At 40.2% G+C, this 13186-nt stretch overlaps 1 protein-coding gene across 2 annotated transcripts in view; it reads left to right on the top strand.

The window, feature by feature from the left end:
* The window catches only part of RPGR (retinitis pigmentosa GTPase regulator), a 93352-nt gene that overhangs the window by 46109 nt on the left and 34057 nt on the right, over positions 1 to 13186 (top strand). Inside the window, exons 11-15 of one of the 2 annotated variants that reach the window (XM_074994729.1) lie at positions 2639 to 2813; positions 4622 to 4731; positions 9751 to 9816; positions 10725 to 12591; positions 12703 to 13042. In XM_074994729.1, the coding sequence (XP_074850830.1) occupies positions 2639 to 2813; positions 4622 to 4731; positions 9751 to 9816; positions 10725 to 12591; positions 12703 to 12905 (2421 nt within the window). In that variant the 3' untranslated portion in view covers positions 12906 to 13042. Of the gene's footprint in view, positions 1 to 2638; positions 2814 to 4621; positions 4732 to 9750; positions 9817 to 10724; positions 12592 to 12702; positions 13043 to 13186 lie in introns of those variants that run through there. The other variant, XM_074994738.1, reaches the window with a different exon arrangement.

Genomic DNA, 13186 nt, shown 5'->3' with positions numbered 1-13186 from the left:
ATTTCTGCCTTCTTCGTTGGAGATTTGAGGGTTTAATAGCAGACTACCTATTTATGGTGTTTACTGGAGCCAGCGTGCTGTGGCTCCATCCAGGATTTTTACCTAAGTCGTCATCACTTGGATCTACTAGACTGTTTGTATCCTTTGTGGACAGAAACTGGGACTTGGTCATTTTGAAACAGAAGTTATAGAAGTGGATCACTGGCTGTATTACATTTTATTACAACCAAACTCAGGTTCAGTTTCCTTCCTGAGTGATAGCATGTTCCACAAGAGCATTGTATAAATCTATAGCCTTGCTTAAAGCTCTTCCCAATTGCAGAGATATGTATAGCTGCAAGTTAGTTCTCTGTTCATACTTTTTCTAATCATTATGCATTGGTTCCTGCTGCGAGATCAGATTCTGCAGTAGGTATTGCAGTTCTTTCCCACACTCTTAACCTCCTGCCTCATTATTGGGTGCTACTTGGGCGTTACTGGAAGTCGAGTGCTCAAAGGGACTCTACTTGAAGAAGGAGAGGTTATTTACTCTGTGCAGTAACTAGAGTTCTTTGAGATGTGTGTTCCTGTAAGTACTCCACTGCCTGCCCTCCTTCCCTTCTGCTTCAGAGTCTCCCTGGTGGGACTTCATAGTGGAGAAGGAGCTGAGGGTGTTTCACTTGTGCAATCCCACATAGCCTCAGTAAAGCACAGAAGGATGTGTAGAAAGTATGTGGGAGTTAAATGGGCACTTGCAACCAGAATCTCCAATCTGAAGGTACAGTTGCACGCACACCTGACATGGAACACTCCCAGTGAGGCACATCTGGAAGAAGTCCAATTACTAGAGTAGGTGAGTTGCCTCTCTTTGAAAATGGAAAAAAATGTGTGTTTGCCATTTACTTTTTTATGCTCTGCAGACACCTGAAATTTGAGTGAGAGCCTGCTCTTTCTCCCCCCTCCTTAGAAACATCAGGAATGTTGAATCTCTCCTAAGTGCCCTCTAAACTGTGCAGCCACGCAGCTGCCTAGCTAGCATGCACTGCTGCTCAAGGCACCCATAAAGGAAGGGAGGCTGATTGCCCAAACCTCAGTAGCCTCCAGCCTTGTGGAAACTGGGTGCCTCTCCCCACAACCCAAGACAACCATGGCCTGGCCGCGGCCACATGTGCTGTAGCCAGATTGGCCCTGTCCTGATCCCCAATCTGCAGTGGAGCACCCCAGGCATCCCATTCCTGAACCCAGCAACCTACCATGGTCCAGCCCTGGATCTCCTCCTGGCCACAGTTGGAGTATCCTGGGCAGCCGAGACCCGTATCTGCTGCGGTCAGAGTGGCCCAGTCAAAGAACCCCCTGGCCCAATCCCCCCATGCTCCTGCACCCCACCTTCCGATTCAGCCCTACCCCAGAGCTCTCATCTTCAGCAGGAGCCCATGCATCCCAACCCTCTGTCCCAGCCCTAAGGTCCTCATATCTGACTCCATCCCAGAGGCTATACTTCCAGACAAAGCCCTCACACTGCTGCACCCCAGCCGTCGGCCCCAAGCCTGAACTCCCTCCTACACTCAGAACCTCTTGACCTCATCTCTGCCACATGAATTTTGTTATGTGCATCAATATGAAGGCAATGTGTTGCACGTCAGCACCGTATTGGTGCACATAACAAAAATTCATTATGCTCAGAGGTGGGAAAAATTAGAGGTACCATTACATCTCACCATCTCTGTTTTTTCCAGGGACTCCTTTTGGAGGCCCCAAGAAGAAAATTAGATTTCTTGACTGTTTATCTAATGTGTGCATTAAGTAGATGTTTGATTCTTGTTTTGTTAACCTAAATAAACATCCGTTCCTCTTAAGTAATAAGGTTTTGTGTCTTTGATACCTGAGGTGGCATAAAACCACCAGTTACCCAATTGAACATAGTATCTTACAGACAAAAAAACAAAACCAAAAATCAATGTAGAGAACACTTGAATTAGTAAAGTAAAAACAGGAAAAGAAAAATGGGATGAGATTAGCATTGGGGAGGAGATATTTTCAGGCCTTTTTTTATTACGATGAGGAGACAGGAAATCACAGAAGTACGTGTTCCTTCAGATACTGGCTTCCAAGCTTTCTTTGTGCTAAGCTCTGATGGTATTATGTGTAATAAAACTTGCCATAATATTTCTGCAAATGCTTACATTTGAAACAAGTGTAGAAATGTACAAACCTTTGAATTTTGACCTATTCAAATTATGTGTAGTTTATCTTCAGTTTCATATTAAAAAGAGACATCCTTTGAAGGACATTGTGCCCCTTTGACTTTTGAAACTCAATTTCTATTCTACAGATTGTCAATAATACAAAATAAAGGGAAAATATTCTATACACGTACATTGTGGATTAAATTAAATTTCATTCTTTTTAAAATTATAATGGAAGATTGTTTATTGTTGCTTATTTTATGGTATTGAACAATTATGTGGCAATTGTGCAGAAAGCATCAGCTTAATATATCTGTCCATTTTTTAGGACTGAAAATAATCAAAGTATACCAACAGTTTTTATTATACTTAATTATAGTATCTAATTCTATCAAATATTGTAAAATACAAGAAGATGAGTTTTCTCCTATAAGCCTTAGAATGTTCTGAACATTTTCTTAATTTTTTTAAAGGAAAAATCTCCAGAACAGTTTAATCGAATGGTACGAACATTACCTCCCGTGGGAGAAGGCTCCACAAAATCTTCTTTATGTGCTGGCAGGAACACTGACCCACTCAGTTTATCCACAACAAACAATCCTGTTGTAACAGAAGCAGATACAAAACAAGCTGTGGACTGTAAAACAGGTGAAACAATGTTACTGTTTGTCATCTTTCCAAGGGTACACATATTTTGTTTGTACATGTGTGAGCGAACCACTAATTTGATGATTGTGGGCCTTCAAAACTTGAGACTGAATCTTACACTGAGGTAGAGCACTATCCTTGGGTCTCTGCCCAGTGTTTGGTGGACAAACTGTGAGAAAGAGCAAAAATAAAGGCTGAGAAGAAGTCTCTATGCTGAGTTGGGGAATTTGTTCCTCCCCAGATCATTTGTAGAAAATATGTTTAAGCATTTCTCGTGGGGGGTTAACTGAAACCAAAAATAAGCTGCTTTAAAGTAGGTCATTGTTATAATTTTATTAATAAGGAAACTGCACAACAAGGTAGGTAAGTGATTTGTCTAAGACGTTACATGTGTCCATGATAGAAGTAGGAAGAGAGCCTGGATTTTCCCAGTTCTTACCTTTAAACAAAAGTCTGTTTCTTCTTTGGAAATAAAAAAAAAAATACAGTATTACTAAAAGGCTCATCCAAATATAACTTTGTTCCTGGTATTTCTTTTGCACTGAAATCTGCAAATATGAGCTGAGACCTGCAATGCCCTGGGTTCATCCTTCTGGACTTCAGTCTGGTCTTAACTTAACCCCATGAAGTAGCTCTTCTCATTAGTTTAGGAGATGGGGCATATCAGGGAGCTAAGACACAATCTGTATAACAAGAATAATAATCCTTCCCTACTGTGACACACTGGACCCTGTGGGATGTCACCTGGTGTGATGAAGATATCACTGAGCAGTGTTACCTCTAGTCTTTGCCATTCATATGCAGAATAAATTTGTGTGTGAATGAGCACCACCAGGAGAAACACAAAGCTTAGCTGTGGGCGCTCTGCTCATCAGCTGGGCAGCATTTGAATTTCTCCTACACAGCCACACAAGTGACATACAGGGAACACTGCCTTTCAGCCTGTCTTTTCTGGCAGCCTGTGTACCCTTCAACTCTGTAGTGTTGAGCCCTATTCTTAAGCCTCCAGTGCGCACACAGGTAAAGCCACACCCTGCTGCAGAATGATACAGACACCAAGATTAGCAATGGGAGGACTCATCTTAGGGGACTTGCCTCAACACGCAGATGTCTACCCTAAGAATTGTTTAGGTAGAGGCCTTCATAGGCCGGGTGTCTTTTAGCATGGGCCCAGCAATTCTTCCCCTGGCCCCTCAGCTCTAGTGCTTTGTTTCCAGCAAAGTATCTATTTGAGTGGGAAGACAGAGGAGAAGCAAACTGAAAGCCCTGATTGTTTCCATAATGTACGACTCCATTGTTTGATTCCCACCCTTCAGCAGAAAGTACAGCAGTCCAAGGTTGTGGGTGGTACCTGACTCTATAGTATCACAGCGTACGTGAATCTGTGACTGTTAGGAGAGTCCAAAAGGAAGCCAAGACTTTTCACGGTCCCATTGTATTTGCTGATGGGCCATCAGTCCTGTCTGGATTTATCATTGTTGTAACTGAAGTGTTAGCAGGGGGTGTCATTCAGCGTGACATATGAAATACAGTTACGTGATCAATATTTCTAACTACAGATACAGAAATGATACAGGCATACGAATGGAATAATTACATTCAGTAAATCATAATCTTTCCAGTGGTATCTTACAAGAGCCTCTTCCACAAAAAGTATACCTCAATCTTGTCATATCCATATCAAAGGCATATTTTCATGAAGAATGTGGAGTATGTCACATCTACAACATAAGGATAATGTTTGGCTTGTTATGTATCATGTGTTCTAATTTATTTTACCTTATATATCATCTTGTTTTATTTTTAAGAGGATGGGAAGCAAGAAGAAGATAAATCTGAAGAAAGTACCACAGAGGAAGATTCAGATAATGAAAATGATGACAGGAGCCTTGGAAACACAACTGATGTTCTAAATATGGTAAAACATCCACTACTGAAATTGTGCTCAGTCCTCCACACCATCCCCTTACCTCGGTTGACTGAATTCTGACTGTGTCGTCATGGCGTGCAGTCCTCTTTGCCAGACTTGGTGCCTCTTCCTGGTTGTTCTGGGGATTGGCTTGAGGCCAGTGCCCACATCAATAGGCAGCACACTGGCACTCAGTCCCTGCTCCAGCCCATGGCTCTTCTCTCAGCTTCCAGAACTGTGGTGTCCTCTTTGTGATGCAGCCCTCCGGCTGTGTCACCATCCAGTTTCCCTCTGTCTGAGGATAGGGTACATATCTCCATCCCGCTGTCCAGCGACTTCCCCAGTGGTAAGGGAAAAGGGTTCTGAGCTTGCTCACTGCTCCAGGCTTCCTGCTGTGCTCCTCTGGTAACCTTCTGCTAGTGTTGCTCTGTTTCCCCATAGGTCCAGCACTTTCATCACCCTCGCCTTAGGGCACTCAGCTGCTCAGTGCCAATAGAAAGTCACTGCTCCGTCAAAAGTGCTTACAGTTCTCTCAGCCCTATAGGGTTGCAGTCCTTCATTCCACCAGCAACTCACCTCTCTGCCCTACAGCTCCCTTTTATCTGAGCCTGCTGGATTGGTGCCTACTTACAGCTCCTCTCTCATTGGGTGCGCTTCATGCGGCCTGTTTGGGCTGCTTTGTGGACTCATCTCCCCTGCTCTGTATTGGGCAGGGCCTGGTTAACCCCCTTTATGCTTGTATGGGGTAGATCCCCCTCTCACTGCCCTTAAGGTAGGTAGATGCTTTCAGATTTATCTAAAAATGTTGTGTTCCTGACAACAAGAAGAAACTGTCTTCTGGTCAATGGATCACTGTTCTTGTTTGAACATCCCCCCGGGTCAAGACACTTAATAGCCCTCGTTTACCGGGACGGTCTTGGTTTTTCATAGGATGTCCCTTAATCATGAGGACTACTATAGAGCTGCTTGAAAAGTGCTGATCATTGAAAATGGTTGGATAATTTTATCATTGCAAAAAATTTGTTCAAGTGGTATTGGTAAAAGGTATTTTATATATCACTAGTTCTCATCACATTGTGGGCATGTCATACTGCTGTTGTTCAAGGCTGTAGCTTGTTATAATTTGTCAGGTGGCAACATTACTGTACAGAGGGAAGACTAGAGGATTCTACCTCTTTTAATATGCTCCTGTCACAGCAGCCTGAAAATGTGCTTCAGTATTTTGGATTTTTTTCAGCCATTTTTAATTAATCATCCACATATCTTTGCTTACCAAATCCAGGAATGCTTGAGCATGTCCCAGCCCCATACATTGTTTAGATCAAAACTGGTGGATGCAGAACTATATACTGGAAAGGGAATAGCTTGTGTGTATGTGGGTTTTTTTTTTTACTTCACTTCAGTGAAACTTGAGCATGCATGCAAGTGCTGTGTGGAATTGGTGCCATAATGAACCTATTGTATCTACATTGCCAGATATGCTTTGTTTGAGGTAGTACTTTGTGTTGTTTTTTTAATGTAATCTTTTACATACAAAAAAGAAAAAAGTTTAAAAAAGAAAATAAAAAGTGTTCCCAAACAATTTCCACAGATAGTATTTTGGGAATTTATTCTTTAAAAGTAAATTATATATAGTGTCATGGGAATAAGAAAGAGAGCTGAATTTTTAAAAATAATTGAAACAAAAAGCTTCCCTGATACATACCACATTTGTAAAAGAACAGTGAAAACACTCAAGTGCCCTTGGTGTAAAAATTGCTAAACATTCAAATGAAAATGGGTCCTGAAGAGTTTACTCACCCTTGAAAAAATCTGTTTTTCACATCGTGCTTTCATCTTGTACTGTCTGTATGACAGACATATTTTGACTTTGTTTTGTATATTGGATTGTGAATAAATTCTTCTTTCTGTTAATACCATGGTATGGGAGTAGTAGAAAGGTATTTTAAACAGATGTTTGATAAGATATCTGTTTCAAGAAAATTTATGAAGATGGAAATACAAGTGATAATTTTCATTTAGCACCATGAAGAATATGTTTACAGCACCAGCTACTTCAATTCTAAATAACAGCAGTAAGGCTGTGTCTACCGTTGCATTCCTCTTTCAAGAGAGGTATGCAAAAGAGGTAAATAAAAAGAAAATTAAGTACATATTTGCTTATGACACTTGATTTGCATATTCTTATTTCAAATTGGCTTCTTTCGAAAGAAGAAAACCAGTGTAGACACTGCTCTTTCAAAAGTAAAGCCCAACTTCAAAAGAATATTTCTTCCCATAAAAAAAGTGTAGACACAGCCTAAATGTTTTGTAGGTGCCAAAGTCATGAAAAGCCTTGGTGGCATTTTTGTGGTGTTATACAAGGGGCATGTAGGTATTTATATTTTTTTAAAAACACTTAGGCTACATCTACACTAGCGAGTTTTTTCAAAAAAGCCAGGGGCTCTTTGAAAAAATCCTGCAGAGAATCTACACATAAAATGCATTCTTTTGATATTAACTGAAAAGTATGCAGCCCTTTTTCCAGTGGCCCTCTTCCTCTCCCAGGTGAGGAACAGTGCCTTTTTATGAAAGATTCTTTTGGAAAAGCAAAGTGTGTAGATGCCCAAGGGGCCATTTTTCAAAAGAGCAGCCCTCATGATGCTGGATTTTTCTCTCTCTCACCCATTTTTTTGGAAGAGTGAGGGCTGTGTGGACTCTCTCTACTGAAAGAGCAGATTGATATTTTCGATCCACTTTTTTGTGTGTGGATGTGCTCTTTAGAGAGAAGTTTTTGTTTTGTTTTTTGGTTTTTGGGAGAGATCTGGAAGAACGTCTTTTGAAGGATTGCTGTAACGCAGATGTAGCCCTTGAGACTAGAATTTTGTGGTGGCAGGAGAAAATCAGCAGTTCTTTATGTAGCGCTGACCTTCGGGTTAGGTGTTAGTTACTGCCATTCAACTGAAGAGTGATCCTGTTGCATCAGTGACAGATTTATTTTTCTAAAAGTGTATTGATTGTGACTGTGGGAGAAACTGAGGATTCCCTAACCCCCTTTGTGCAAATATATGAAGAAGGTACTATGCCAGTTGACAGAACTCTGAAGCTTGGGTCATGTGTACACTAGCCCAAAACTTCGAAATGGCCATGCAAATGGCTGTTTCGAAGTTTACTAATGAAGCACTGAAATACATATTCAGCGCCTCATTAGAATGCCAGCTGCCGCGGCGCTTCGAAATTGACACAGCTTGCAGCCACGCTGATAGTCCAGACAGGGCTCCTTTTTGAAAGGACCCTGGCAACTTCGAAATCCCCTTATTCCTATCTGCTGTTAGGAATAAGGGGATTTCAAAGTAGCAGGGTCTCTTCAAAAAGTATCCCCGTCTGGACAAGCCGCGCGGCTGCAAGCCGCATCAATTTCGAAGTGCTGCAGCTGCCGGCATGCTAATGAGGTGCTGAATATGTATTTCAGTGCTTCATTAGTAAACTTCGAAATGGCCATTTCGAAGTTTTGGGCTGGTGTAGACATAGCCCTTGAAGGATGGTTCTGGAGTTTTCTTGTAGAGCAGATGTTTACAGAATGGCAGCTTGTTGCTTCTCTAAAAGCTGCATTGAACTTTTGCTAAAAATAGTAATTTTACAGTCATTACAGTCTTTATTTCCTCACGTTGTGTTCATACTGGTATAAAGATGTTTGCATATTTCATGGTACTGTGCTGTGCTGTTTTGGACCATGATATTGCCTGTGTTTCCCCACATGATGTTCTCAAAACTGCAGCAGAACTCTTGGAAATCGGATAAATGTGGGAGTTAATTCAGTAAAACATCACAATTTAAAAACAACTTTCCTCTTAATTCAAAACACATCTTTCCCTGACTCGTCAATTTCTTCAAGTCCTTGTTGGACTCAGCAGTTCTTTAGAAAAGCCCAGGTCTTGCTGTCTATCATTTCCTCACACCCTTTTCTCTTAAGGAGTCTGCCTCTTCCTTTCCTTGCATTCAGCTCTATCCAGTGGCTAGCATGGAGAGGCCCTCCTCTGATAGTCTTTGACCTTGTATCCCCTGAAAGACCTTTTTGCTCTCTGCAAGTTCTCCCTTAACTGAGATGCTTGCTGGCCTTTAATCTGAGGAGCAGGCAACCTGCAGGCTATCACCTGATTCATGCCTTCAGATTGTTCTCTTGGGAGGCAGCTCATTAGTTTGAGGTAACAAAGCCCTCATCTGCTCTAAAGGTGTGTCCTGTCCTGTGACACACATCATACGTCTCAGGTTAGATGCAAACATTAAGCTCCATATGGTGAAGATCTGGTGATAAAGCATGGAACTGAATATTAGTAAGTGAACACAGGAAACTTTGGTAAAATGTTGAACATTTGGCCTATTATTGCTTCTGTCTCATTGAAAGGTGTTTTCTCAAGAAAATGCTATCTTACTACTGTCTCTAAGAACTCTAATAATGTGATGGTATACGCACCCACAGATCATTCTTTACATTTTTTCAGTGTATGTTTGAATTTTGAGTGATTCTATCATTTCTTAAATGTGTAGGATTTGAACGTTTCCTGGCCAAGATTTTAAAAAAGGTGTGTCTGAAACTAGGTTCCAAATTATGTAGCTCGGTGTGTAAGACTGTAACCTGAATTTTCAAATACACTTAGCATCCAGAAATTCACAGGGAAAAAGAGTGGGAGTTGTGCAGTGCTTGAGACATTTTACATTAGGCCACTGATTTAGTACCCTGTCTTTAGGCAATCTCTTTTTTAATACAAAAAAGTGTCCCCTTGATCCTAGTATCACTGAATGAGCCCCATGTGGATAGGCTTTAAATTTCTTAAATATTTGTGGTTTTAATTTACGTAATTGAACTACAGAATACATTTCTTCTCATCAGTCTCAGTAACAATTTAATTACAAGTCTTAAATGTTTGGGAAATATTTTAAGATCCCCTGAAGAAACATTAAATGTAAACAAGGGTTCATTCTTATTTAACTCACTTGTATTGATTAACTTATATTTCATTCTTTAATTTCTATCCTAATTCTTTTCAGACACATGTGATGAGACTCAATGCCAGTGACCAGTCCTTAAAATTATCACCAGTTCAAAAACAAAAGGTACTGCAATTAATTATTCATGAAATTTAGAAAATTCATAATTCTTTTCATATGGTATCTATCTTTCTTTTCTCTTTTTTGCTCCTGATTCTTATCAAGTAAACTGCAATTTCTATAGACGGCTTCCTACATTAAAGTTTTAGAGCTGTTATCTTGCAAACAGCTTCATTGGGTAGAAGCCTGCGTTTGCAAGGAGGCTCTTGAAACCATTCAGACTCTGTGCAAATGCAGGGTTCTGTCTGCTTGGAGCAGTTTGAGATGAAACATGATAATATTGCTGTAATGGAAGAAGCAGTATACTGTAAATTAAGTTATACATTTTGCAATTTATAGAAATGATAACTTGCTATTTACTCAATTGCTGTTATTAGAATATTTGAATTAGTATCTAGGTCAAAATATATATAATCATGTTTACAAAATTCTGGATATAAATTTACAGTAAAATGTAATGATTTGCTCGGAAATAATACTGTTAGCCATTGTAAAGTCGAGACTTCTGTATTACCTCCTGCATTAATTTTAATGTAATAGCAGAATTTTGATATTAGGTGCACATCAATTGTCAGCTCATAATCTTATGTTTCAAAATTGATTACACAAAATATGGTTGATAAATTGAGTATAAAATTTTAAGCCAAAAAAAAGACAAAGTAGTTTTAAGTTAATTATAAATATACTGACCACAGAATAGGTAGAGTACATTTAACAGAGTCAAGAGGTATTTCATTCTCTAACAGTTAGGTATTGTTACATGTATTTTATTTGGAGTATTCCACATTTTATGCCTTTTTAGTTCTATCAACACTTTATTTTTCAAATGTCTATAGTCTGTTCCCTTTGCTCTCATTTAATTGGTTCTTAATGCTTTCCTTCTTTTTTAATTTTCTGCTTCTCATGTGGAATAGAAGAACAATAAAAATGTGAAACTGAAAAGTGATGGTAAGGGCGGGGTGAAAAAGATTGATCTTAACTTCATGCAGGAGGGTTCAGAATCAATGGAGAGTTCTTTGCAAAAGCAATCTTTAAATTTAGTGTCTGTTGGAAGGGATTCATGTCTAGAAAGTGGTTATGATGCTTTTGTGGGGAAAATTGAGGCTGATAAAAAGCACATTAAAAGTAAGCTAGAGCTGGCAGATCCTATTAGCAAATCGAAGTCTGATGTTCAGCATACTGTTAAACATAAACTCAGATCAGTGAAAAGGAGGAAAGATTATTCAGACAATCTTAAACCTAAAAAGCAAGACACATTTTATGGTCTTTCCAGTGATAAAACAGAGGAAATATTATTTTCTACTGAAAAGTCAATTACATCTATTACATCTAAGCCACCCTCTAAGACAGATACGCTCCTTTCTGCACCCTGTAACAAACCAGTGACCATTTCAGTAACGGCACAAAAACCTATTAAAAATCAAGAAAGTAAAGGAGTGGATGATGTTAGGACAGCTGACAAATATGAGAAAATATGTGTTAGAGGGGAAAAAAGTATTGAAGAACAGAGCAAACTTAAGAAAAAGGAGAAATTCATTAAACAAATAGCAGTAACTATGTCATCATCTTCAAGTGATGAAAGCAGTAATAATTTTGCAAAATATATACATCAGCGAAGAAAAAAGCGTAAGGATAGTTATAAAGACACAGGAATACAGAAGGAAATAGACATGGTAGAAAATATGAATGATTTAGAAGAAAGAGTTGCTGAGACTGATGAAGAGCAAGATACAAATAAACAAAGAGACAGTGCAGAAGAGATGAAAATAAGAAGCCTGAGTGAAGAGGAAACAAAGGTGAAGAGGTTTGATGAGGCCCCACAGCTAGATAAGAAAGAAGATTTTAATCAGGAGCAGAAGAGTGAAGAAAGTGAAATGGGAATGAAAGAGGATGAAAGTGAAAAGGAGAAACAGGACGAAGAAGCTAACAGTGCAATAGAATCTGAAGTGGAGGAAGATGAAGAGGAGATCAGAAAAGATGGTGATACCTCAGTAGTAAGTAATAGCGATGAAGAGGAGAAAGATGAAGAAGAAGAAAGTGAAGAAGCTGAATCACAATATGAAGTGGAATGTGATCATGACAAAAGGGCAAAGGCTGAAGACAATCATCACAGAAGAGGCAGAGAGGAGAGAAATCAAGAGGGTAATTTTGAAAAGGGCAAGGAAGAAGAGGAGAAAGATAAAGAGGCAGTAGAAGGAAAGGAGAGTAAATATAAAGAGGAGCAGTGTGATGACACAGAAGTGGATGGTGAGAGTAGAGAGGAGGAAGAAGAGGCAGAAGATGAAGAGAGTGAAAGGGACAAAGAAGAAGGTGAAGGGGAGGGAGAAGAGGAAGAGGAGGCAGAGAGGGAGGATGAAGGGGAAGAAGGTGGTGAAGAGTGGGAGGAAGGAGAAGATGAAGAAGAGGGAGAGGAAGAAAAGGGAGAAGGTGAAGAGGAAGGTGAAGAGGAGGATGAAGAAGGGGAGGAGGAAGGTGAAGAGGAGGATGAAGAAGGGGAGGAGGTGGATGAAGAGGGGGAAGATGTGGGGGAGGATGAAGATGAAGAGGGGGAGGATGAAGATGAAGAGGGGGAAAATAAGGATGAAGAAGAGGGGGAAGATGGTGGGGAGGGTGAAGATGAAGAAGAGGGGGAAGATGGCGGGGAGGATGAAGATGGCAAAGAGGGGGAAGATGGAGGGGAGGATGAAGAGGGGGAAGATGGCGGGGAGGATGAAGGTGGAGAAGAGGGGGAAGATGGCGGGGAGGATGAAGATGGGGAAGAGGGAGAAGAGGGGGAAGATGGTGGGGAGGATGAAGATGGCAAAGAGGGGGAAGATGGAGGGGAGGATGAAGAGGGGGAAGATGGTGGGGAGGATGAAGATGAGAGGGAAGAACGGGAGGAAGAGGATGCAGGGGAAGATGAGCGGAATATTCGGAAAAAAATAAAAAATAAGCACCTGCCAAAGCATAATGGGAACAGAAAGGAGGAGAAGAAAGGAAGTACGGTACAAAGCTCTAAACAGAAAGTAAAGTCCAGACCACATGTAGTGAACGGATTACACAATTCAGAACAATTTTGGAACAACGTGCTACCTCATTATTTGACACTAAAGTAGTACAGGATGCTGGAGATTTACTTCAAATGGATTCGTTCAGGGTCTTGTTGTGCCATACTTTGTTTATTTAGCTATAATACTTTTTTAAACATTTTTTTAAATCACAATAAATTTATTATACTAACAACAAGTGCCAGTTTCCTAAAGGGCTGCAGACCGCTTTAAGAGTTTGGTGACCTTTATCAGGCCAAACGATCAGATATAAATTTTGGTGACATCACTTTCATCTTTACTGTGTCCAACACTAAATATGCAGAAAGTGATTCCTTGGGGGACAAAGC

This window comes from Carettochelys insculpta, chromosome 1 (genome assembly GCF_033958435.1).
Source record: "Carettochelys insculpta isolate YL-2023 chromosome 1, ASM3395843v1, whole genome shotgun sequence".
Classification (NCBI taxonomy): domain Eukaryota; kingdom Metazoa; phylum Chordata; order Testudines; family Carettochelyidae; genus Carettochelys; species Carettochelys insculpta.
The sequence above is the reverse complement of the archived record's forward strand: the minus strand, read 5'-3'. Positions and strand labels throughout refer to the sequence as shown.